The following is a 27,949-nucleotide window of genomic DNA, read 5'->3' as shown; positions in this document are numbered from 1 at the left end:
ATGAGAAAAAAGAAAAAGAAAAAAGGAACAGGAAAAATCCAATCTCCCCGCCGCTCTCTTCCTCCGCGAAAGGGTGAAATGCGCACTCCTTTCTCTCAGTCTTATTTCATTGGAACAGAAATCCACAGCATACGATCTCGATGCTATAAAAGGGCGGAAAAGACGAGTGTCTGAAAGACGGCTTCGAAGATGGGGTCTGAAGAAGCTAGGGTTTCTTCTTCTTCTTCTCCACAGTTCAATCCCGAAAGTAGGGTTTCCAACGGAAGCGTCGATTCTTCTCGAGGCGGGGAAGCTAGGGTTTCTTCATCAGAGCTCGATTCAGGAGAAGCCGAGAGAGAGTCGGAAGGTAGGGTTTCTGAGATCAAAGACGAGGATGCTTCGGATTCCGATGGCGGGAACAGCGATTTCGCTGCTGGGATGTCTGGAGTGGCGGGAATTCATGCTTCTTCGGACTCGGAGCTTGATTCGAGAGGAGGATTTGAGAGAGGAGCAGGAGCTAGGGTTTCTGAGATGAAGACGGAGGACATGCGTTTTGCAGGTAGAAACGGAGCAGAGTGTTTGGCTATGAGGTCTGGAGGAATCGAGAGAGGTGTCAATGCTAAGTTTTCTGAAAACGATGGGAGGTTCGAGGTTCTGGATGCGGGAGAGGGTTTGAGCTACGGGTTTGAAGCAGGTGACATGGTGTGGGGAAAGGTGAAATCCCACCCTTGGTGGCCGGGCCATATCTTCAACGAAGCCTTTGCGTCGTCGTCCGTCCGTCGGTCTAAGCGAGAAGGCCATGTCCTGGTCGCCTTCTTCGGTGATAGCAGTTATGGATGGTTCGATCCTGCTGAGCTCATTCCATTCGAGCCTCACTATGGTGAAAAGTCACGGCAGACAAACTCGCGTAATTTCATGAAAGCGGTGGAGGAGGCTGTCGACGAGGGAAAACGGAGGCGTGCTCTTGGGCTGGCTTGTCGGTGTCGGAATCCATTCAATTTCCGGCCTGCTGGCGTGGAGGGGTACTTTTCAGTTGATGTGGAGGAGTATGATCCTGGAGTGGTTTATTCAGCGAAGCAGATTAAGAAGGCGAGAGATAATTTTCAGCCTGCAGAAGCGCTTTCTTTTGTACAACGGTTGGCACTGACACCTCGGGATAGAGAGGAGCATCTGAGTATAGATTGGATTCACAGCGTGGCCACAGTCCTTGCGTACCGGAAGGCAGTCTTTGAGGAGTTTGATGAGACATATGCTCAGGCATTTGGGATGCAGCCAGTTCGCCCCACTCGTAACTCACTGGAGGCATTGGAACAGCTTGATAAAGCGCTGCCTCGAGGTATTCATCACTATGATTTATTCACATATCCACTTCCTAAGTTGTCTATTTGCTTGTTTGGTTGTCGTGTGGCATGAAGGATGATGTTATGTATTGAATTTTGCATTTTCTTTGTTGTTAGGTAAAGTCACCCCTTAGAAATTTAAATTTGAATTCTGAATAACATTGCATTTGCACGATAAATAGATCAGATGCTTGTTCAGTTGACAGTGATTCATTATAATCCTGCTAATTGTGTTTACTTACATGCTTACTAGGATGCTAGATGCCATAGAATGCCCTAGTCTGTGAACAGCGAATCATTCCTTAAGTTGTTTTCTAGGAATCAAATGCCATATTTTAATTTTCTATTTTCTTATCTCTGAATTGCTCTTGCAACGTCATGTCTAGACCTGGCTCACCTCCATTTCCTTTTAAGTTCTTGGGATCTATCTAGAGTTTTATGTTGGCACAAATTTACTCTGCTTGAAAGAGAATATCTGGATGATTTGGAGTTGTTCATGTCGCCACGTCCCTATTGATAATAAGACTTGAACTGAGTCATTTGGTCCACTACTTATTAACAAATACCATATACCTGTGGGTTTACTTGAAAAATCTCTTTGCTTTGCATTTTTAATAAGCTGGTGGATGAGTGTTACTTTGAATTTGTTATTATACTTGGTAGTTTCTTGTTTGATGATTCTGATCGTATTGGTTTGCTGGGTTCCTATACTGGTTCAGTCTTTCCGTTTTAATTGGAAATGGTCAACTATGCTTTTTAATTTCTATGGAAAATAATGTGCAGATAATGATATTGAACTCTGATAAAATATGGCTTATATTGATTATTTTAGGCGATAATGAATACTCTTCATCTACTCATGCAAAGATATTTACATTGTATATTCCTTTTCTTACACTCAGTTGTTTGATCAATGGGCCTTTGGCCCCATTAATTGTTGTTCGAGTGCTTATGAATTAAGTTAAATAATCCTGTGATTTAAGACATTGTTCATGTATCATCATTCCAAACATGCAAAGGTTGTTTTGCATTCTCAATTCTCTCATGAACCTCTTCTTCCTTTCCCTCTATTCCTTTTCTCATGTACTCATGGGTCCATGGTTCGCAATCTACCCCATTTAACTGACAATCTTTGTTCCATATCCCACTTGTCCTTACCAATGTATTGGTACCTTCTGACACATGAATGAGCGTTAGCCTTGATCTGTCATTTCAGTGATGCTCTATATCCCTTCACTTAGCCTCGACCCCCTCAGATTCATATGTTCTTCCCACATTCCTAACCATCCTTCTTTGTTCTATACAACTAACTTGGTTGTGTTATTTTGATTTTTCCTAGTAATGTTTTATGCAAAGTAAGGTTGATTGTTATCTGATTTTTTTTTTCCCAGGATACTATCCTTCTAATCCTTTTCCGGAACCCTCCCAGGCTTGTGCAGTCTTTCCCAAATGCAACAAAATATCTTGTCATTTCTACCCTCTCATCTCTTGCTTTTGGTATAAAATATTATTAAGACAAACCTTTTACTTGGCACAATAACCTGTTTATTTTCTTTTATTTTGGCATGGAAGCCTCCTGGGGTTTTGAAAGCCCTTATTCCTTTTTTTTTTTTTAAAAAAAAAAAAAATTAAAAATTTTATTTACATCATATCCTTCTCATTTCCATCTTGAAGACATTTTATGGTATTAACAGTGGAGGGATAAACTTAGTCCTATGTGTCTCAAATTATGCTAATGTTGTTTGTCAGCTACTTGTGTACCATGTTGTTGAAAAAACACCATGGACCTTCATCGCTATTTTCCTAACAGAAGTTGCCACTTATTTATAGTTCTATGTACCTTTACTGACGTTGGCACTTGTGAAATACCAGTATAATAATAAAATAGTAACTATAAACTGCTGTTTTTATGTTTCTACTTATTTGAGTTCTCCTAATTCTAGGGTTGTATAGCCCATAGTTGCTTGAGTACGAAAATAATGGAAACAAGTACAAAATGGAGAACTGACAGTGCCTTCGACCAGATGCAGTGACAGAGTACAGGAACTTGATCTCTTTATGTTCAAGGAAAGGTGTTCTCCGTGGTGTCTGAAATAAAGGACACAAATCCTCCTTCCTACCAAGGAGCCATTTCATCATCGAATGCAGAGTATGGAAGGCCATGCAATTTGAGATGGATCATGGTATTCCGTAACGGTAATGGTGGTCATAACGGCCACCGCTGTTACTATTACCATGCGGGCCATAATGGCTGTTATGGTCTCTCTCTCTCTCTCTCTCACTCTCAAAAACACTTGAAAAACATGTATTGGCTCTTATGGGTCTTTTTTCTGTAACGGTCGTTACGACCTTGTAACGCATAATAGTGGCCGCTGTTATCGTTATGTAATGGCCATTGGATAACCGTTTTTGCATACCTTGAGATGGATGCTATGTTTTCCTCACAAACATACAATATATAGGCTATAATGGGTCTAAAAGCAGAAAATAGGTTATGATTGAAGTGTAGAAACTACAAAGCTCGACTTATTGTGAGAGGTTTCACTCAGAAGTTCAATGCTCCCCCCGTCTAAGAGTTTGAGCATTCACTCTGTTTAATTCTAGAGTTATCACTAGTGACTCCATCTTTGCAACAATGAACAAACTTTGAAATCTGCAATTACCTTAGAGACTTGTCTTTGCCATGCGATGATCGCATCTTTTGTGATTAAGAAGATTTTGCCTTTCCATCCATTTTTGTAAAGAGGGCATCATCTATGGTAAAACCTTTTTGCTAGTCACTATGTTGAAATCCATTAGGATTTTGCTAGTGGAGAGCAGTGTTTTAAATAGCAAATATCGTGTAGTGTAGCGCTCACAACTTTAAAACGTGGGGCGTAAGCTACATAGCGTGTAGCGTAAGCTGTACACTACTAAATTTTTATTCAAGGTTGCGCTTGCTTACACCAATTTCATGATATCTTGAACCAAATTATACTAATTAATTATGAATTTTAACAAAATTTCATGATATTTGGTGCAACCAAATGCAACCTAAAGTTGTAGGGAAAGGACAATGATGAAGTATAAAGGTAAAGAAGAGCAATGAAACTGATTTAATATTGTTACGTATATTATTTTACTAAAAACATTGAAAAGATTATCTAATTTTTATTGTATATTGAAATGTAACAAATCATTGAAAGCATTAATTGATTTTAATGTTATAGTGAAAAATAACTTGTTATGTAAGGTACATAGCGTGTGTCGTATAATTTGTAGTGTGTAGCGTAGGCTACATGCGACTTAAGCTATTTTAATGAGCTACCTAGCTTTAACTATGTTACATGGTGTAGCTATTTAAAACACTAGTGGAAATTGCACACTGTGACTTCAGGATTTGGCAAATGGATGTGAAGACCACATTCTTGAATAGATCTTTCGAAGAAGATTTCTAAATGTAGATAGCTTTAGGGTTTGATCCTGTGATTCACAAAGGCAGAATGTGCATACTGCGAAAATCGTTCCATGGATTAAAATGAGCATATCATAGTTGGATGTGTGATTAGCTTTGTATTTTTTGTCTTGGCTAATGCCTCTGCTTTTTTTTTTTTTTTCCCTCTAATGAATGAACAATTATTCCTCAAAAACAAAAAAAAAAAAAAAAGAAGAAGAAGAAGAAGAAAAAAAGAAGAGAAAAATCAAAGGAAAAAGAAGGAAAAAAGCATCTCATAGTTGGGATGTGTGTTATAACAATGTCACAATTTGATGCAATTCAGTTATCAAATTAGTGGGATCTCAATACTCGGATTGCAAGAATGTATGAAGAAACACACCCACAAGAATAGTTTTTGGAAGTTGACGAGTTTTATTTAAATAATCTCTTAAACAATGAGTTTTATTTAAATAACTAGGGTTGAGAAAGCCCTGGAAGAATTGTAGCAAAACTCCTTAAATTATGACGACCCCAAAACTACAGTCATTCCTACGATTCCGCGTAAAGATTACAACCTCTTAGTGTATTTACATTCGCCGCTGACCGCACTACTTCTAGTTTCATCCTCCTAAAGACTTCCAAGGCTGATATTCGTCCATTGTGGAAGCATTGATTGTTCCTTTCACTCCATAAAGCCCATATACCTCCTAGCACAAGCAGCCTCCATAACACTCTTCCTAATTTCCTTGAACCGCCCCTGTGCCACGATGTAAAGAATTTGGAGATCGTCTTCAACATCACCCATTGGGTACTACATAGCCAAAAATTCGGTCCCCCACATCCTTTGTGAAGGGACAATGGATAAATAAATTGCCGACCAATTCCTCATTTTGAAGGCATAATAGACGTGCATTAACAATAACCGTACTCTTTCAAAGGTTGTCCACTGTGAGTACCTTTTTTTCTTCCCAATCCTACCAACCATGCTAGTGTGCCATTTTTGTAGGGGCTCCATACGATGAAATAAAGGATGTATGAGCTTTTTCTTTCCTAGAGTGACACCCTCTAAGCAGTCTCCTGGACCTATCAATGGACCATGGCATGGCATTGCTCGTGGTTGGCGATGGGGATATGCCACTATGCTTTCTTGATAGAGAAATGAATTAAATCTCCTCATCTTTGGCATGGTGGGGTCCACATTGATCCAGCTTCTAACCTTGTGTAGCAGGCATCAAACTGACACATTTACATTTGTGGCCAAAGTTGCCAACCTCAGGTACACTTCCCTCCGGTGTCTTTCTCCTATCCACACATCTCTCCAAAATCAAATCCTTTTCCCATCTCCAAGTGAACTTCTAACCCCTCCTAACAATTTCTTCCTTAGCCCATTGATAGATCTCCACACCAACGGGGTCCTCTATAGTGATGACCCCTTTGTCCACCTTTCCTCTTCCTTTACCTTAGGTTTTCTTACGATAACCTTTTTCTCCAATCTCGCCATGATATCGCTGGGTCACTTGACTAACGATAGAAAGTATAGTGGAAGATTCGATATTGCTGATTTAAATAAAGTCAACTTTCCACCATTGACAAGTGTCAGCGCTCCCATGACGATGACTTTCTTTTCATACTTTTAATCGCCTTGTCTCATACATTCTTTGTGGGTTTGCCAATGCATAGGGGTAGACCTAAATAGGTAGTAGGAAACATCCCCACCTTACATCCGGATGTCTTAGCTAGTGCTCTTTCTTTGAAACTCTAATGCTTACCATCTCACTCTTGTGGATAGTGACCCTTAGTCCTGATACTACTTCAAAGCACCTTATTACCTTTTTTAGGTTGTCTGCCTCTATAACTTCCAAGATTGGAAAAGATGTTGGTATCATCCGCAAATTGGAGGTGTGATACACAAAAGCTGTTGTTCACCTTGAAACCGCTAAGGAGTTTGGCTTCAACCACCCCTATCCAACATCTTACCTACCACCATGACTATGTACAAATATGGAAATAATAAGTCTCCCTACCTAAGCTCCTTCAAAGATTTGAAAAAACCTTTAGGTGATCCGTTGATTGGAATTGAGAATCTTGCTAATTTTATGCATGCTTGCAACCACTTCTTCCATTTTTTTTCCCTTCTTTCTACAGCCCAACCTCATTAACATGTGGTCTAAAAAGTCTAAATTCACATGGTTGTACACCTTCTCAATATCTAGCTTGCATACTACCTCCTTTCCCTGTGCTGAGAATCAATGCACATGTGGGCCACCAGTGTCATGTCCAATATCTGTAGGGGTGTCAATGGGCTGGGCTCAGGCCTCCAAAATCAGAATTTTGAATAGGCTCGGCCCGAAATAGTTCAAAATCCGAGCCAAGACCAACCCCACGCCTGGCCCGTTGACAGCCCTAAATATCTGTCATTCCTCCACGAAAGCAACCTTGTACCTTGGATATGATACTTGAGTATCGGTTGGAATCTTGAAGCCAAAGTCTTCTTTCCCAAGATCTTGTATGGGGCTCCAATCAAGCTGATTGGCTTGCAATCTCTTATATTTTCAGCACCTTATATCTTAGGTATCAATGCAATGAAGGAGGAACTTATCTCACATGTTAAGTGATTGCTTTCGAAGAACTTGTAAATGAGAGTGCAAACTTCCTTTTTCACCATCTCCTAAAACTTTTGTAAATAGGCCATCGGATGTCTGTTGGGCTATGTGGCCTTGTTGCTTCCTATGACATCCACTGCCTTCTTTATATCTGCCTTGGATACCGGTCTTTTGAGGGATCTCAAAGCGCTAGTTCATTGAGTCTCAACCGCCTCCTTCCCTCACTAGGTGGCGAGTCTTTATAGTACTGAATAACAACTTCACAGATTCTTGACTTCTCCACTCTAGCCCCATCCTCAATAATATTGTGATTTTTGTTGCTCCTTGCCCTGACACCCGCAATCCCATGAGAAAACTTTGTATTTCCATCCCCTTTTGCCACGTGGCTCTAGAATGTTGTCGCACACCCACAAGAATATTTGAATAAAGAAGTAATCAAAACTTCTTCAAATTTTTTTTTTTTTTTGAGAATTAATGAGGTTTTTATTAAAGAATCACGCCAAAAACTGGTGCAAGGCTATAGGCCAAATAAAGTATACAAAAAACATAAATTGGAAGCGTTGCCCACCCAAACACCTTTAGCTTAATTTTCCCAATCACATCCCCACATTGACCCACTTATCTTTTGGAAGACCTACTTCCTTTCCCTCAAGATTGCCCAAAGAACTGCCGTAAAGACCAGCCTCGTAACCATTCAACTTTATTTCCCAACTCCACTTTTGTATCAAGCCAAAAGAACATCCTTGATTGTCCTTGGCATAACCCATGCCATCCTGAAGATTTCGAGGAGATGAAGGGACAATGGATGAAGAAATGATTAATGGATTTTGCACGTTTTCTATACAAATGATACAAATACTGGGAACCACCAATGACATTTTTGAAGATTGTCAATAGTTAGCTTCTTCTTCTTCTTCCCCACTAGCCAAATGGAAGCCACAACCTTAGGGGGAGCAACATATAACCAAATCTTGGCCGCGTGATGTCACCTCTCTTTCGTTGCGGTCTTTCAAAGTGCCTTATAAAAGGAGCAGGTGGAAAACTGGCCTGATTTGTTGAATTTCCTCACCATTGAATCCCTCTCCCCCAAAAATGGGTTGCATCCTTGGAGCTTATCTTGAAGCCTAACAAACTCCACTTCCTCCTACAAATTCCTATGACAAGGAGGCAACAAACCACCACACCACCACAAAAGGAAAAGCAACAAGCAACTGGAACATTCACCTCTAGAGAGAGGCGAGTTAATTTTGAGAATTCCGACTGAAGTGGATTCTCCGCAAGAAACTTCTTCACTTCTTACACAAATACTTAAATGAGACCCCACAAAATGCAAAATATATCATGGATGTCTGCTACCTCTTAGAACAACCCCCATTTATAGGCTTGAAACCACACCTTAAAATCCCTATGAACCTTTAATTAAGATTTTCCAATTATTATATTGATTTCAAATCAATCTAATCTATTTAAGATATTAGCAACTCTAGCTACAACTATTTGGCCAATTTGTAATGATCATGTAAAAATTGTAAAGGTAGTTTTTTTTTTTTTTTCTTTTTTCCCTACCATATTCTCACTTCAATAATGGGGTATTTCCAAATACCCACGGAGGAATAATAACTTTGCAAATAGCCACATTGTTAATTGGTCATTATTGCAAATACCCACATTTTGTTCGTTTTTTAGAACTTCCATTAACACCAGTTAGAAAATGACATTATAAATGCCCATATCATTAGAAAATGAAGAAAATGCACTTCGTTAATGCTCTATGGGTTCTACCATATTGTATATGTAAAATTCGCTCCTTCCGTTGGGTGAGAACCATTATCTGAATAGTACATACACCAGGTAATATAGATTAAAAACTCATATCGGCCCCACTAATGGGAACAATGTGAAATTGCTAATAGAACTTCCAAATTCACACGATGTGGCCCATCCGTGAAATTGCTAACAGCCTGAGGTTTTTTATTAGGCTGATTTTTGTATCTTCTCTTCACCCTTGTAATTTACACCTATTTAACGACTTTGATGAAATATACACAACATGGTGGGCCCACACACAAACCTATGGTTGGCATCCATTCCCATGTTCCATGTAGTGTGGCCCGTATGAGCTGTGGGCATTGTCAGATCCCCCTTCTTTCTTTTCGGCATCGGATCCAGGTACGGCAGCTTCTAGCAGCACCAGATTTGTCGTGTGGGCCTCTGATATGCCCCTGAATTGCCACTAAGACCTTTTAATGATACATGTTATAAACGCACTTAGATTTCTACTGGACAAATGGATAACCCTGGTCTTACAATCACTGCAGTAAGACTAGATGGTACAAATGACTTGGAATGGTCCTAAACAACCCAAATGTATGTTGGAGCTCGAAAATGACTTGGATACACTACAGGAACCAAGAAACAACCCAATCTTGATGATCCTGCTCATGATGAATGGGAAAGTGAGAACCGGCTTGTGATGTCTTTGTTGCTAAATTATATGCAACCCAACATTAGTCGTGGTCTTTCTCTTGAAAACCACAGGGGATGTATGGGATAAAGTAGCAAAAATGTACTATCACCCGAAAGACTTAGCCCCACCTTGATCAACTCTACAACTATGAAAGAGTACTCTTAACTTGAACAAAAATGAGAGGAATTAAATAACTATCAATCAACAATTCTATAATTGGAAGATTTAAAAAATCAAATAAGACAACTTAGAATTTTTAAGTTCCTCTCTAGTCTCCGATTGGACTTCGAACTGGATTCTTGGGAGAGAATCTCTTCCTACCCTCGAATTTGTACATAACTCCATACACACAAAGGCTAAATGACAGAATGCCTCCCAAACTATACTTCCAGAATGATCAGCCTTGACTACAAACTCTAAAAATGCTAAGGGGTAGGAATTGGATATGGAAACGTAGACAGATAAACTCCGGTGCACTACGAAAAAAGACAACACCTAAAAGAATATTGTTGGCTTCTTCATCCCAACCTTCGGCCAAAGGACCTCAGGACAGTCTTCTGCTAACATGAGCACCACTGAAGAATCTTTCACCCATAGTGACCAAGACCCAAGGGACGAAACAATTAGTGAGCTATAACAAGAAGTGGCAGCTATCCAAGCTTTCGTCTTCACTATTAACCAGATGGGGCAGTCTACAATTGTGAATCATATCTCTCAGACATATTGGATCATTGATTCAAGGGTATCCGATCATATAACGGGTATGACTGGTGGATATATACTTCTTACACTCCGCTCTCTAGTAATATTGGATTGGTTGATGGTTCCCTCTCCAAAGCTTTAGGGAAGGGAACTCTCTGTCTTTTTAATTCCTTGTTTCTCCATTCAATAGTTCATGTTCCATCATTTTCATCTAATCTTCTTTATGTAAACTCCCTTACCAAACAACTAAATTGCTATATTATTTTTTATCCGTCCCATTGTATAATTCGGGATCTGGCAATGAATAAGATGATTGGTGGTGGTCATGAAGATTAAGGGCTTTATCTTCTCAACCGAAAACAACCCAGTTCTGCTCATGTTTCAACTTTCACAATTGAAAATAAAAATTGGGTGACCCTCTAACACGCTCGTTTGGGTCATTTATCTTTGCAATAATCATGTCTTTTGTTTCTTGGAAAGTTCAATAAAATTGATTACTTACATTGCAAAACTTGTCAGTTATCCAAGCACTGTTGAACTTCTCATCCCTTTAGTAATGCAAAGAAATTGCATCCATTTCAACTTATCCTTTTTGATGTGAAGACCCCGTCAACTAGTCTCTGTATTTGGTTTCAAATAATTCCTATCATTTATCAATGATTTCTCATGATATATGTGGATTTATCTCCTTAAAAGTCGTGATGAAATCCCATTTATTAGAAAGATATTTTATCAAATGGTTTTTACTCAATACTATATGAAATTATAACATTTTGATTTGACGATACCAGGGAATATTTACATCACAACGTATAAAAATATTTTAGAGATTATGGTATAGACTTTCAAACCTCATGAGCTTATCCACCACAACAAAACATAGTGGGTGAACGTAAAAATCTGCACTGACTAGAGATCACCCAATCTTTACTAGTAGGCATGTTAGTGCCAATTGCCAAAAGTATATTGGGATGAAGCAGTTATTCTTGTTGCTTATATAATCAATTGAAATCTGACCAATGTTCTCAAATGTAACCATCCATTATAAACCTTGTAACCTCATGCGCCTCTATTACTCTACTACTAAAAGTGTTTGGGTGTGCATACTTTGTCCGTGCTCTTGGACCATTCCGCTCCAAGCTAAGACCACAATCAATAAAATGTGTGCTCCTAGGATACTCAATCCTCTCAGAAATGGTATGAATGTTACTGCCCTATAAATCGGAAAAGATGCATTTCTAAGGATGTAACTTTATTTGAAAATGTACCTTACTTCAATTCAAAAGATAGTATCCATTGTGCTACTTTTCCCCTTCCTACTATAAACGAGTCTCAAATTGAGGATGTGTCAAGTTCCACTCCAACCAAAGAAATTAAGGTCTACTCTCGGAGGAAGAAAATCCCTACTTTTCTTGAGCACCGCCACTCTTTGATAGTTACAAGTGGATCTCTCAATTGCCCTTTGCAAAGGAACTTGATTTTACTTGATCTTGTACACATCATCCCATTGGTGATTGTCTCATACAAATGTTTCCTTCCATCTTATCAGTCATACCTTTTATCTATATCCTTGTCTCTATATTGATCAAGATCACAGATGCCTTGGATGGCCCTAAATGGAAAGCAACCATGGTGGACAAGATGTCTACCCTTGAAGAACATAATAGTTGGGAATTAGTCACTCTTCCACTAGGAAAACATATCGTCACATGTAAATGGGTGTTTACTGTTAAATACAAGGCAAATGGATTATGATGAAACATAAACAAAGCACGACTAGTTGCCAAGTGCTTTACTTAAAAGTATGGTGAAGATTACGATGAAACTTTTGCTCCAATAGCAAAATTAAACTTGGTCCGCATCCTATTGTCTATTGCCTTGAACCCTAATTGGCCAATGCAACAATTAGATGTTAAAAACGTGTTTCTACATGGTGATCATCATGAAGAATTATGTATGGCCCTTCATCTTGGATTTCGGCCTATGAAGGAGACTGACAAAGTTTGATGCCTTTGAAAAGCATTGTACAACCCTAAACAATTGCCTTAAGGCCTCATTTGAGAAGCTTGCCAATACGATTTCCAACATTGGATTTAAAAGAAGTGCATGTGATCATTCTGTATTTGTAAAACATATGGATGGCAACACAATAATCTTGTCGTATATATTGATGATATTATTCTAATTGGTATGAGCATAGCATAGATGGAATATGTTAAGAAATTCTTGGGCTTGCCATTTGAGATGAAAGATTTAGGGCTGTTGAAATACTTCCTTGGAATTGAAGTGGCTCGCTCAAAACGTGGAATCTTTTTATCCCAATGCAAGTATGTGTTAGATCTTCTTTTTAAGGATGGTTTACTTGGTGCTTGCCTTGTTGACATACCTATTGAAGTAAATCATAAATTATATGAGTGACAATTGGACGAGATTGATAAGTCGGGCATGTATCGTCAACTAGTGGATTGCCTAATTTATCTTAGCTTTACTTGTCCAAACATCTCTTATGCTGTTGGAATTGTGAGCTAGTTCATACAATGACTACACTGTCATCATCTTGAAACAGTCTATTGGATCCTTCGTTACTTAAAAGCTGGAGATGGACCTAGTAGAGGTTTTCTCTATTTAAAACATGGTCATTTGCACATTAGTGGTTTCTGCAATGTTTATTGGGCTTGCTCTTCCTCTCATCAATGCTCTACTATAGGGTTTTGCATGTTTGTCGAAGGAAATTTAGTTACTTGGATAAGTAAGATGCAATATGTTGTCGCTCGCTCCTCTACAAGGCCAAATACCGTGCAATGGCATATGCAACCTGTGAATTATTTTGAGTAAAGGCCATCCTTCAGGATATGGGATTCACGACATCTTCCCCATCCATTACATTACGAATAATCAAGTAGCCACTCATATTGTATCCAACCCGGCATTCCATGAATGCACAAAGCACATTAAGATGATAGCCATTTCATTCGGGAAAAATTATCAGCCAAGCTTTTACATGCGCCCTTTGTTTGTTAGGAAGATCTGTTAGCTGTCTTCTTCACCAAAGCCACATCAACATTGAGCCTAGGGGTGTACGTCGAGTCGAACCGAGTCGAGCTGGCCTCAGCTCGACTTGGCTCGGCCACTAGCTGACCTCAGCTCGAACTCGGCTCGGTCCTCGAGCCTGACTGGCCAGCTCGGCTCAGTTTGGTCAGCAGCTCGGGCCGAGTTCGAGCCAAGATTGAGCTGAGTTCGCCATTGAGGCATTTTCACAAACACTTGGACTGCGCCTTCAAAATCTCACTGTATTTGAGATAGTAGCAATGGTTTTATAGGTATTTTATCAAACACCTTCTAAGCAACATAAAAATCAAGAAAAAAAGGGTGTTGGTTTCGTATACATACCTTCCTTGCCACCAGCCACACTTCTTTGAGTCATTTCATTAAACACTTGGTGAGCAACGTCAATATCAAAGTAACCGAGTCACTGAACTGGTTCGATCCGAGTCGAGTCGAGCTGGGTCCAGCTTGAACTCGGCTCAAACTCATTTTCGAGCTCAAAAAATCAGCTCGACTCGGCTCGAACTCAGCTTCGAACCGAGTCGAATCGAGCTTTTTTGAGTCAAGTCGAGCGAGCTAACCGAGCTAGCTCGGTTCGTGTACACCCCTAATTGGGCCTCAAGACCATCAATGTCAAGCTGGCATTAATGATATCCATGCACCAACTTGAGGGGGAGCGTTAGTGTACATGGATTGTTTGCACCCGCGGTGTACGCAGTCTCTCGTACACCATAGGTGCACCTTTTTTTTGGATTATGTTTAGATCTAATTACAACTTCATTCTTATTTCTTAAAGTCTTCTATTGTATGTTACCCGTAGGTGTGATTGGATATAAATAAAGGATTAAGGAGAGGGAGATTAAGCACGTTCTCTTCTGCCTCTCACGTTCTCTTCCCTTCTCTCTTCTCTCTTTCCATCCGGTTTTCACACACCATAGTGACACCTACGGGTAGCATACCATCCCCACAGTTCCTTGCGATATGGCCCACATGAGTTGTTGATCTGGCTGATTTTTTCCTAGGGCCAAGAGTCAAGGATGGATCCTGGTCGACGGAGTGGATTTTAAATATACAACATGAATACTCTCGTGTAAAGGCGAGAGGTAATTTTGAAAACAAGGGTATTTTTGTCATTTTCTAGAAAAAATGACCCAAAAATTAACTTCTGTTAGCAAAATCCAACAAAAAATGGGTATTTGTCATAATAACAATCTAATAATTTGGTTATTTACATAGCCACCATTTTTTTGTGGGTATTTGCAAATATACTATTATTGATGTAGTTATTTGCAAAAACCCCTAAAAGTAAATACATAAAATCATCCCCAAAATCTTTAGAGGATCTCCAAAAGCCGCATATTAAAAATATGCATCGCTATCTTCCAAACTAAGTAAATGACAATCTGTCAAATTCAGCCCCCAAAACTAGCATCAAACAACCCAAAATTCAGCACATCATGGGTCCCATGGTGGACCTTGGGCTTACATCATAATGCCATTATGGTCTCATTTTGTGCAAAATCCAGAAGGGCATTGTGCATATGCAAAGTTCAATAGGAGCCAAGTAGTTTTTGTTGTATTAATTATTATTTTTGAGACATAAGTATCTTGATGATAATTTAGATGTTGATATGTTGTTGTCAACTAGTGCTTGGCTTTCTTAGAATTTTAACATGAAGGATTTAGGTAAGGCCTCGGACTTATGTCTTGGCATGTGAGGCAATCTGCCAGGCCGCCCGAGGTGGCCCAGGCAGCCAGCCTTGTAGGACCAGGGCTAGGCTGCTAGACTTGGCCCAGGGGCAGGACCTGGGCTTGAGATCTTAGCGGTTGTTTGGGCTAGGCCAATGATAGATGGCTGAGCCCAATAATCGTATGGGGCCACCCTTGTATAAAAGGAACATATGTTTTAAAGATGCCTTTCAGCAGTTTCGACTTTTGATTCAACATACATGATACATGCGCTTTTTTAAAAAGCACACTTGGACCGAGGTCTGTCTCAATGATCATAACCATTTTATGCGATGGGACTCGTTGTGGAGGGATAGGATAAACCTTTTATTTATTTATTTATTTATAGATTGTACTATTTTAAACCCTTGATCATTTAATTCTTTTTGTTGTACGGTTGGCCCTTCTAGCCATAGGCATTTCCATGGCACATATTACTACACGCCTAGTTGTTTATCCTTCCACGTCCACTACCTTCTATGAAGAGGGCCTAAGCCTTGCTAGTGGGCCCCACTAGTAAGAAGTTGGAAAATCTTATTATCCATAACAATTGGTGACTTGGAAAAACGTCTTTTATGTAAAAGAAAATTGGTTTGGACCCATCTAAGACCCATCTCTTCTAAGACCCATCTCTTTTAACATTCTTTGATAAAAAAAGGTGGCATATAACTGTGATGATCTTCACATGTAGTAAGTCTTCTTTGAAAGAATCTATACTGTGTATCCCTCTTGGAATTGTATGGGCATACTCCATCTCTTTGTAAACACTTAGATGTTGCCTCCTTTTGAAATCCCGTGTGAATCAAAGTTACATGGGAGAGCCCTTAAGACTCCATGTCATACCTCAGGTCAGGTTGTAACAAAACGGATGGAGGTAGTGTATGCTCTTAGAATGAAGGCCCTGGTAGCATTCCTTTACAGTGTTCAATATTCAATGTGCGATGTCACCATAGACGCACAATCATGTATTGATGTTGGGCACCCTCTGAAAACAGTCAAGAGTTGACCATACTGCAAATCAGTCATCCAGTATCATAACAGTCTCATCGATGAACTAACCAGATTTATCTATGTTTGTGAACTAGTTTTAGATAGACCAAATCTCTTTGTGACCTGTGTCATTGCCTCAAACCAGTTACCCGTGTGCATTACATTGTGGTGTGTGGTCGTTAATTTGGGATTCCAGTGGTGGAGTGATTATTGATTTTTCGGGGCCTATTGATGTTAGTGACTCCAAAGTTATGTTGAAGCTTTGGCTCTCCTCCGAGCGTGTGAAATTTTTGTAGAGTTTGATGGTGGTCCTGTTGTATTCGAAGTCAAAACTCTTGGAACAAGATTTTGTGGTTACTTTTTGTGGAGGATAGTGGACCTCATTGAAATAGTTAGAGATTTGTGCGAGGGTCATGCTTTCACCTTTGTCCATATTCCTCAGGAGGATAATTTGGAAGTGGACTACTAAGCTAACAAAGGGGCTTCTAGGGCTGATCTCTTGATTAATACACAGTAGTTGAATTGTCCCTTCTGTTTTTGGGGCTGGCACCCTTTTCCTGCTCCTTGTCTCCCTTTTCGTAGTTTTCTTTTTGGCTGTTGTTTGTAGCGTGTTTCAGATATGTTTTTATCTCTGCTTCTCTCTTTTGGTATAATTCTCCTTTTAATTGCTCATTAACAAAATGCACATTGCATTGACTGGAATGTTAGTCAGTGGGCTTTTTAACAATTCCATTTTCTCAAAGATATGACTCATATTATCCAGAAGTTGGAATATATACCATTATGCTGCTAAAATATAGTATAGAGCTTATAGGTCAAATGGGTGATTGATTGGTAAATGTTGTTATTATGGATGAGAGCGAAGGGCTTCCCGATGAGGAGAAGCCCGAGCGGAGTTCCTTCGGTTAAGGCAAGGGAAGGGATGGATATATATATATATATATATATATATAAATAGGCGGAAGATCTAACAGTTAGGCACTCCCACCTTTTCGAGGAATTGAGTAAGGGCCGACCATATTATCTAGCAGCGGAAAAGGATTCATGTGATGGACCCCAATTAGTTGGATAAGGCATGGATGATGATGATGAGATGAAGTAAAAATGCATATACTTGGTGTATGTACTAGAGGGACCCACATGATCCTAGCCCCAATGTACCTCATATTGGAGGAAGTAGCATATCGGGTACCCATTTCGGTACCATATACCATGACAACCCACGATCCAGGTAACTTTGGTTTAATTAGGAGTAACCGCGTCATTGTAGTGTCTAGGCACAATTTAACCGTTACATCATATCCATGGCATTGGCACTGCTTGCAGTTCTCAAAAATATCTCCCCCTTCTTTCATTTTGGTAATAGAGAGCTTATGAATATGTTAAGCAAAATCTAGAGATTTAGTCAAAAACTTCGGCGATGTGCTAAGCGGTTGTCCATCGTTGTAGTCCCCAAACTCCCCACCATTCGATCCATATCTATGCAAATCTCATATCAGATCAATACTACGTGAAATGGTTTGATCATTGATATGGGCCGTGCATCATGTGGGGCCCACCCTTGATCGCCCATCCCTCCCATATCACTTTGATTAGATACTCCCAACCGTTTGATTAACAGATATGGCAATGGAAGATCTATATTACACCACAGAAGGTATGATCGGATGATCACCACCACATGATTAGTGGTTGGGAACATGGATTGTCCATATTGAGTGTATAGTAGAAAATATCTAAGCATTTGATATGGACCGTCCATCGTGAGGGCCCCGCTTTTGATAGCCCATCCCTCTTAAATCACTTTGGTTGATCCTAACGATTTGATTAGTGGTTTGGGATATGAATGGACCATATTGAGTATAGTAGTAGAGAGATCTAGGCATCGAAGAGGACAATCCATTGTGTGGTGCCCACCTTTGATTGCCGTGGCTCTCAAATTACTTTGTTTGGATTATTCTAGCAATCCGATAGTGGTTTGGGCAATGGTGGTCCGTGTTAAGTATATTAGAAAGGTTTAAGCATTGATGTGGATTGCCCATCATGTGGGGCTAACCTTTGTTTGCCCTTCCCCCATAAATCACTTTTGATTGAATGATGCTAACTGTATGATTAATTGTTTGGGAAATGGAAGGTCTGTATTGAGTACACGAGATGGATCGTGGATCGTCCATCATTTGATGTGCACCTTTGATTGTCTATCTCTCTCAAGTCACTTTGATTGGATGATCCTAATGATTCGATAACGACTTGGGAAATGTAGGATCCATATTGAGATAGAGGGAGGAGCAGCGAAGATTGAAGAGGTTGCTCATTCCCGTGCTGGCTCTCCCCAATGAGGCTGATTTTAGGTTCGTCGTCTCGTATATTGTTGGAAAACAATTCTCCTGGAAAGGGAAGCTAGGGTGCTGGTTCTAGTTGATCAGGAGGGTGCTCTCAACGACAATATTCAGTATGGAGGAGATTTGGAGCTAATGGAGCTTCCTAGTGCAAAGGAGGGGGCAACTTTGGAGGTTACCTTGCTGTGGGCGTTTCTAGACAATGTGGCAGAAGGTAAACAGATCGCGATGAATACTTCTTCTATGCCTTTCAAGCCTATTTAGACAAGGAGTTGTGATAGCCTTGGAAAAATGGGGGCGATGGATCCAATAAGCCCCGGGGCACGTTGGAAGGCTGATAGGGCCACAAGGGTCACTTTCGAGGATTGCAAAGAAGATTACATAGCCCTGATCCACCTTGTAGAAGAAAGGGGAATTCATAAAGGCGTAGAGATTAGTTAGTATGGGAGCTTCAGGTCTCCAAAGGGAAAGGGAGAACTCAAAGGCCTCGAGTGTTCTATCAATTATGAGGCATGAGCTCTATCTAAGAGTGGGGGGAATAGGAGCAAAGATGGTGGTCGATGAAGATTCTTAGTTGGAACATGAGGGAGATGGGCAACCTCCTTAAACATGCCCAAATTAGGGATTTGTGGAGGTATAAGGCATAGTTGGTGGCCCTTTAGGAAATCAATTTGGGTTCGGCGAATTAGCAAATTGTGAACGAGATCTGGAGGGAGAACATGAAGGATTGATCTCTAAGGACGTGGTGGGATTAGTGAAGGCATGGCTATGATTTGAGACTATAGTGTGTGGGCAGAGGAGGAATGGTGGCAATGACTTTCCTATTTCGGTTTTTGCTTTGAGATATGTCCTTTGGGTTCTGTTGCATATTTACTGCAATCTACAAGCTAGATTCTTCTGGGAAGATCCAGATGCTACTTTCAGGAAGTGGAGGTTGCTGTGGTGCTTGGGAGGGGATTTTAGTGTAGTCATTTGAGAAATCATTAGGTGGGTTGAAAACACGAAGCATGCCGGGGTTCTCAAAGTTGGTGCAACGGGATGAGTTGGTTGACCTTTCGATGGGTGATGTCAAATTTACATAATCCAATGGGAAAGACAGAATTGCCGGGGTAAAGCTCGATTGTTTTCTTGTCACATCGGATTGGGGTGGAGAAATTTGCCTTGGTCAGCCAATTCTGTCTCATTCCTGTGTCAGATTATTGCCCAATTATCTTAGAGGTGGAAGAGGATGATTGGGTTCCTAGGCCATTCATGTTTGAGCTATCATGGTTAGAAGTGGAGAGCTTTGCTGACAGGGTCAAGGAATGGTGGGCTTCTCTCTTGGTGGATGGCCACCTAGGTTTCATCTTATTCTAGAAGGTGAAACATCTTTAGGGCGAACTTTTTGGATGGAAAAAGGAGGTGCCTGGCAAGCGAGAATAGGAGTTGGGCTGCATCCTCAATGAAATGGATTTGTTAGACATTAAGGATGAAGGGCGTTGGGGACCGAAAGGCTTCCCCCTTGCATTATTCCAGGTGTTTTGAGAGTCTATTAGAAAAGAAGTGCTCGTTCATCTTCAAATTCTTTGAAAGTAGCCGGCTTCTAGTTGAGTTCGACGCCTCATTCATAGCCCTAATTCTAAAGAAAGGGAGCAAAATGCCTATGAGATTTCAGACCCATTAGTTTGATTGGTGCCCCATGTAAAATTCTAGTAAAGGTGCTTGCTACAAGGTTCGGGTCGATCCTTGAGCGTGTTATTGCAAAAGTCCAAGGTGCATTTGTTGATGGCAAGAAACTTTTGGATAGCACTTTGATCGCTCATGGATGCATTGATTCTTGCCATAGGGAAGGGAAGAGCGACGTTATGTGTAAGCTTGATCTAGAAAAGGCATATGGCCACGTTGTGAATGGGATTTTTAAGATTACATGTGTGGCCGTTTGGGGTGTGGACAGAAGTGGAGGAGATGGATTTGGGTGTGTGTCAGCTTGGCCAAGTTCTCCATCCTCATCAACGATTGTGGAAAGGGTTCCTCAAGACATCTTGCGGGCTCAAGGATTTGGTATCCCCTATCCCCATTTTTATTTGTTAGCGGGGTGGTGGTAGGGTAACCGATCGAGTTAAAGTGGGGAAAGGAAACTTTTTTGTCTTCTTGCTTTAGTATGCGGAGGGCACAATCCATTTTTGTGATTCCGATGAGTTAAAGGTGGACAATCCAAAGTAGATCCTATGGTGCTTTGAAGAGGTGTCAACTTTAAATGTGAACGTCTAAAAGAGTGGCATTTCAAAGGAGGAGGTTAAAAAGCTAGTAGAGGTGTTCGGCTATAGGGCTGGTTTGCTTCCTCCCTCATACTTGGGCCTCTCGCTATGCATTGGGAAGCCTGCAAAGCATTTATGGGATAGGGTCATTAAGAAAGTTGAGAAGTAGCTCTCAGATTGGAAGTGTAGGCGCCTTTCCTTCGGGGGAGGCCTTACCTTAATAAAATAGGCACACTTAAGTCACATGCTTTACTTCTTATACCTATTCAAATGCCCGAAAAGTGTTTTGAAGACGTTCAAGAGCCTCGGGCACTATATATATATATTTTTGGCTTAGAGTTGAGGAGGAGAACAAATTTCACCTCTTGAGATGGGAAGAGGTGTGTAGATCGATAAAGGAAGGGGATGACGTTATTAGGAAGTTGGAAGTAATGAATTTAACACTTTTCAGCAAATGGCATTGGAGATTTGGTTTGGAGAGTGGAATCCTTTGGAAGGAAGTGGTAACAAGTGGTAACAAGTGTGGGTTGAAAGAAGGGGGTTGGTGGATCAAGAAGTCTTCCTCATATAGGGTGATGGGAGTGTGAAAGGCTATCTCGAGCGTGGGGGAAAGATATGAGGAGGGGGTGTTTAGTTAGGCAAGAGGAGGCTATGTGAAGAATTCTTGAGGTTGGTGAATTTGTCCTCAGATGTAGACGTCCTCTTTTTAGAGGAAGAGTTCATTATCTTATCCAGGAAGCTATTGGCTGTTTCAATCTCCTTAGATATGGACTCATTGTTGCAGCTTAAAGACAAATGTAGGAGAATCTCCATCCAATTCTTCTATAGGATGCTCATCGCCCCTTTGTTACGAAGGGAAGGCTCACATACCTTTGGTCCTATGGGGCCCCACCTAAGGTTGCGGCTCTAGCGTGGTTGGTGGGATGGAAAAGTGTGTTAACAGTCGATAACCTTTCAGAAGAGGGGAATAGTGATAATCAACATATATTTGCTATGCCAGCAAGACAAGGAATTAGTTGACTGTCTCTCATTCATTGCATGTTTGCTAGGGAGGTGTGGGAAAGAGTAATGGGTCTCTTTAAGGTGGTGTGGGTGTTGCCGAAGTCTATCAAAGATCTCCTCTGATTGTGGCATGGGGGTGGGGTCGACAAGAGAGGGAAAATTGTGGAGAATGGCTATTTTGGTCGGCTTGTGGGCCTTGTGGGGGGAAGAAACAACCTGCTCTTCACAATCTTTGTGGGAATGCATTGGGAGTTTTTAGGAGGGTTAAGGTGGATGTTATGGAATGGGCTTCGATCTTAGTTGGCCTTGGCAGTTGTGAGCTTTCTCGTATATCTTGGGAAGATATCACTTCCATATGCAGATAGAAAATTATATATGTGAATGGGTGCAAACTACCATGCTCTAGTGTTAGACCAAATTTATGTTGCTCCAATCCGGACTCATTGAGCAAATCCTGATCACGTGACTATTGATAGACAGACAATGGAAAGCTTCAAGGCAATGTCTCCCACCCTCAAGAACCATTCAATAATAAAAGGAAAAAGGAAAAGTTCTCCCTTCTCAACTCATTTACAGATAATATTTTTTCTTCATGCTTCTTCGATAGATGCCGTATGCCTCACTCCTTACCTGAAAAGGAGCAGCATTCATAAGTACACAGGCAGCAAACCCAAAATACTGCTTAACAGCATCATAGACAGTAGTATGCATTGATGTGACATGTCAACTTCATTTTGGGTGGTGGACCAATGACAAGCATTCCTACAGATGCTTAACACTATCATCTAGCACAAATATGGGAAATCAACAGGAGGGTGGTGGATCAATGACAAGTATTCCTACAGGGCATCAGCTATTTGGAAGGATATCTTAAAGTCGACAAAGGAGGTGCTCAACGGTGTAGTGTTTGGCCTTGGCAATGGGGCTAAAATCAGATTCTGGGAAGACATTTGGGTAGGGGACTTGCCCCTTAAAGAAAGATTTCCGAACATCTAGTGCTTAGTCCCTGATAAGGGAGTTTTCGTGGCTGACTGTTCTGCGGTGGCTGACGGCAAGACAGTGTGGGACGTGACCTGTAGAAGACACCTGCAAGACTGGGAGATCGCAGAAGTGGCTGAGCTTCTGGAAACTATCTATTCCTCTCATCCAATCCAGTCTCTGCCTGACAGCATAATATGGTGCGAGGAAAAATCTGGCAGATTTTCTGTCAGATCCCTATATAAGAGGCTTCACTCTTCTCAGGCTGATTCTGGTTTTAGCCACCCCTCTTTTCTATGGAAGTATCCTGTTCCTCCTAAAATTGCTGCTTTTGGTTGGCTTGCGGGTAGAAAGAAGATTTTAACTGTGGATAACCTGAAGAAAAAAGGGATGATTCTCCCTAATATTTGTCTATGCTATATGCGGGAAGAAGAATCTGTTAATCATCTGCTAGTGCATTGTCCTTTTATAACTGAGATTTGGTCGGATTTTCTCCTTCGCTTCAATGTCAGTTGGTGCTTCCCTGATGGAGCAAACCTTTTTCTTCTTGCGTGGCATGGGGTTCATATCGGAAGGCATAGTACGAAGACCTGGAGAATGGGTATTTTAGCGGTCTGGTGGTCAGTTTGGGAGGAACGAAATAACAGATGTTTCAGGGACATTGCTATTTCCTCAGGGGCTGTCTTGTCTAAGGCTAAGGTTAGGCTGATTGAATGGGCCACTTATGTCAAAGGGCTGAAGGACTGTGATTTGTCTTTTTTAGGTGTCTAAGCTGTCTTTTTGTTGTTTTTTCTGTCTGCTATCTCAGCAGGCCTTTCTTTTGTTCCTGTTTCTTTTTCTGCCCTTAATATAATAGTTATGTTTCAAAAAAAAAAAAAAAAAAAAAAAAGCCAGCATCAGAGACAGTAGTATACATTGATGTGACATGTCAACTTCATTTGTTTGAATGTGGAGCTTCATTCCAATTCAGACCTTGAAATCTTGCAAAACAGGGATACCTTCCTTGTTTCTTCGAGGGTTATTGTATCCCATGAATGATGTTGGGCTGATGCAAAAGTGGGAAATGCATCAGTTTGCAGACATAATAATGAGTAGAGTAGGTTCACATGTATATATTAGAGCAGAAACCCTGGAGATGTCAGAAACTGTTCCACCTGTGTTTTTTTTTTTTCCTCGAATATCAGGACTATATTTTGATTGGCGTACATTGAAACAGGCCCTAAGGTGTCTCCCAATTGCTAGCAGAGCTGGCAGAGACTGTGCATTGTGTGAGTTATTATGCTTTTCTTGGCTTTCGAGATGATCCATGGCCCTCCATTTCTATGATACATTCACTGTGGATCTATGGGATGATCTCTAAAAGAAACTTCTGGTTCCAGGTTTTTCTTGTTGGTTGCAAGGATCTCTTTAAAAAATGAACAAGCGTGCAAACAGCCTTTTAACAATCTCATGTCTAATATGCTACTATGAGTTGATTCATTCGATGCTTTTGTATTTGCCATGATTTGAATCTGTGAGACCCTAGTACGAGCCCTAGTATGAGCATTAGCTTATTGGCAAATAGTTCTTTGATCTCATTCTTATTGGTCGTGGGGCCCCTGCCTTTGTCCAGTGGGGCCCACTAACTACTAGACCGACAGATCTGACTGTCAGTTTATTTTCCTTGATTTGGAATCTGCAATGGGTACCTTTACCACTAGAATCTGCTATGGGTACCTTGTCCACATCACTTTTCAAGGTGGGGTGCCTGCCTTTGGCCAATGGGGCCCAAAGACTACTCGACCAACCAGGTCCGACTATCTGTTTTCTTTTCGTTTAATTTGGAATCCGCAGTGGATGCCTCGGCCACGTGTGCCCTTGAGATCATCCTCAAGGCAGTCGATCTGTGTGGGGTTTGCTTCTGCATGGATGAACTATTCTTTTGAGATGGATGCATCCTCATTTACCACTTGAACATATCAGTGCAAGGTCCTAAAGATCGTTTCACCGCAGATCAACCTCTTAATTGTGTGGATGGTTGGTGTTTGTGACCCACATATCCTTTTCTCATTAAAACAATAGAAAAAGTTAAAAAAGAAAAGAAAAGAAAAGCATATGCCACAACCTCGTAAATTTGATGACTAGGTGTCTCATTTTGAAGAAAATTGGAATATGGATCTTATTGCATTGTTCTATCAAAGAAACCTAGTCTGACGCAAATTTCTACTTTGATCCATGATTTGTAAGCAGATACCTCTAGATTGAAGTATTTGTACTTCTCCTATTTCATTGATGACAATTCATGGAAACATCTTTTTATGAACATTTTAAGTGCATGGATGAGAAGACATAAAGAATAGTGTCCTGAATGTTGTTTTTTATTCACACCTGTTGATTTTATTTTTCACCTATGAATATGCTTCAGTTTTTAAATTGAAGAACATCTTGTGTTTGATCTTTAATGCTTCTCTTCTCTCAATAATAATACAATTGAAACTGTCTTCTTCAGCACCTTTGAGCGGTCCTCTAGTCATTGCTGAAAATTTGGGTGAGAGGAAGACCATAAAGTCTCTCAAACCCAAGAAAGACAAGTACCTGTTCAAACGGCGTGAGGAACCAAATGATCAGCGGGCCGTTTCGAAGCCAGGATCCCATCATGTTAGCCAAGTCCAACCAGGTGTTTTACACCCATCAGCTTTGAAGGAGGCACCGGATGCTTTTCCTGCCCAGGCAGGTCAATATGTCTTGCAGAGGAGAGCGCTGTCTGCTGTGGAAAAGCACCTTATTCTAACAAGCCAGCCTCCGGAATATGGCAGTGTTCCCCCCGCCCAAGGTTCAGAAGACAGGGAATTGCAGCTGGGGTCAGTGGATAATAAGAAGGATGTTCTACAGGAGATGAGTGGAAGTGCTAGGTCTGATGAAACCATCGGGTCCACAAGCAAAATATCTGACACATCCAATTTGTCAGGAAAATTGGAGTCATCTGGCATGGTGGATCATGTGGATGAGAAAGATTCAGTCCTAGAAACAAGGATTTCTGAATCGACAGGTGTGGATGGGGTGGTTAAGACGGGAAAGGTCCTTAAACGCCTATGGGAGGATTCAGGCTCTGAGAAATCGGTCATGGTGGAGAAAAATAAGAAAAAGAAAAAGAAGAAAGATTCAGGCATTGAAACTAGTCCAGACCATCCACCCAAGCGTCCTAAAATCCCAAAAGATGGGGAGTCTAAGAGAAAATCTGCAGGAAAATCCCCCGGGATTAGTTTGGTTGAGCATCCGCAGATGGAATCACAGAAGAGAGATGATGGGGTTGGTGCTGTTTTGAGCTCCAGTCCTGCCGTTTCACCGCCAAAATTCGACATTGGAAGTACCGAGATCGAGCTCCCGGAGCTAGTTAGCGACCTGTTAGTCCTTGCCCTTGATCCTTTCCATGGCATCGAGCGTAATAGCCCAGAGATAGTGCGCCAGGTTTTCCTTAAATTCCGCTCGCTTGTTTATCAGAAAAGCTTGGTCCTGCAACAAGCAAGTGAATCTGAGACATCGGAAGTCCGTGCTAAATCTAGTGTGGGCAGATTGCTGCAGGAATCTGGCATAGGAAACGCTGAGATTGCTCCCGGCGGGGAACGGAGGGATCCGACATCTGCTTCAAAATCTTTGAAACATGCACCGAGATTGGACGATCCTACAAAGATGGGCCGGAAAAGGAGCCCTTCTGATCGACAGGAAGAGATGTCCGCGAAGAGGTTGAAGAAACTGAATGAAATGAAGGCCTTGGCTGCAGAAAAGAAAGCCGGAGGCCAGAAGGCAGCAGATGGGCAGAAGGGGGAGCAGAAAGAGACGGGTACTGCTGCCCCGACAAAGCCAATCAAGCCAGCAGACTCTGTCAAGAAGCCGGAACCTCCAGCAAGGGCATTAGCACTGACGGCTCTGGTGATGAAATTCCCACCCCGAACAACGCTGCCATCCCAGCCCCAGCTGAAGGCAAGGTTTGCACGATTCGGCCCGCTTGATCTCTCCGGGACGCGAGTCTACTGGAAGTCATTGACGTGCCGGGTCGTGTTCAGGCACAAGGCTGACGCAGAGGCCGCCTATGATCATGCCATCCGGAATAACACCCTGTTCGGGCATATAAGGGTGAGGTACCACCTACGAGAGCTCGAGACACCGGCTCCGGAAATACCTGAAGCTGGCAAGCGACGAATCGATGACAGTCCGGATGATTCCCTGCAGCTGAGGTCCGGCTGCAGCGACGTTCTGGGCGAGCCAAAGCCCATGGTGCACCGGCAACTACAGCCAACTGTGCAGCTGAAGTCGTGTCTAAAGAAGCCATCAGGCGATGAGGTGGGGCCCGCTGTTAAGGAGAGCCCACGTGTAAAATTTTTGTTGGGTGGTGAGGAAAGTCGGAGAGGAGAGCAGTTGGTGACCGTTAGTAATAACAATGGTAGTAATGCAGATGGGGCATCTTCTTCTTCCCAGCCATTTGATGTTACTAGTATTAAGAACACGAAATCAACGGTCTTTCTTCCTCCCCCACCGCCTCTTCCTCCCCTTCCTCCCCCACCGCCTCTACCTCCACGCGTCCTAGACGTCCATGAGAGCCCCGGAGTGGGCCATTTTAGCAAAATCCATCCAAACCGCTATGGCCATGTGCCGCCGTATAGTGAGGTAGAGGGAAGGAACACAAGCGTAGTAGACATATCTCATCAGATGCTAAGCCTCCTGATGAGGTGCAGCGATATAGTCACTGATGTGAACCGCGTGTTAGGCTATGTACCTTACCATCCCCTCTGACTTACAATCTATGGCTGCTCGATCCTAGCCCTACGCTTTCGGCAGCAATGATGAGAAATCGAGAAATCATGAGTGGCAGACGGACGGATGGACGGTGATGACAGGATGGAGAGAGAGAGGGAGAGGGAGAGATTGTAACGCACAAAAGGGCCCATTTTAAGGGCGTTGATTGATGGAGAGGAACATGTAGCTTAAAAGAGGAAAACGAGAATTGCGTTTTCCGTTGCTTTCCAACGCTTTTGTCCTTTTTAGTTGTTTTTTTTTTCCTTCTCATCGTTACCCCTGTTTATGATTTGATTGTAGGCGTTATGCATGTGTACAATATATACTCGTTACAATGGTTTTGGATGGTTA

General features: G+C 41.5%; 1 protein-coding gene across 1 annotated transcript; it reads left to right on the top strand.

Annotated features, from left to right (window-relative positions):
* Positions 1–27,949, top strand: LOC131231091 (PWWP domain-containing protein 1-like). The gene is made up of 2 exons (XM_058227185.1): positions 1–1,315; positions 25,314–27,949. The coding sequence occupies exons 1-2, from the start codon at positions 190–192 to the stop codon at positions 27,593–27,595; spliced, it is 3,408 nt and encodes a 1,135-aa protein (XP_058083168.1). The 5' UTR covers positions 1–189; the 3' UTR covers positions 27,596–27,949.

This window comes from Magnolia sinica, chromosome 17, assembly GCF_029962835.1.
Source record: "Magnolia sinica isolate HGM2019 chromosome 17, MsV1, whole genome shotgun sequence".
In the NCBI taxonomy this organism is placed as follows: domain Eukaryota; kingdom Viridiplantae; phylum Streptophyta; class Magnoliopsida; order Magnoliales; family Magnoliaceae; genus Magnolia; species Magnolia sinica.
This window is presented reverse-complemented; position numbering and strand designations above follow the sequence as displayed.

What these genes read in the sequence shown, in the direction of transcription:
- LOC131231091 (XM_058227185.1), top strand. Translation starts at nt 190, where the DNA reads ATGGGGTCTGAAGAAGCTAGGGTTTCTTCTTCTTCTTCTCCACAGTTC. An exon ending in TGATAAAGCGCTGCCTCGAG is followed by an intron (nt 1,316 to 25,313) that starts GTATTCATCACT and finishes TGTCTTCTTCAG; the next exon opens with CACCTTTGAGCGGTCCTCTA.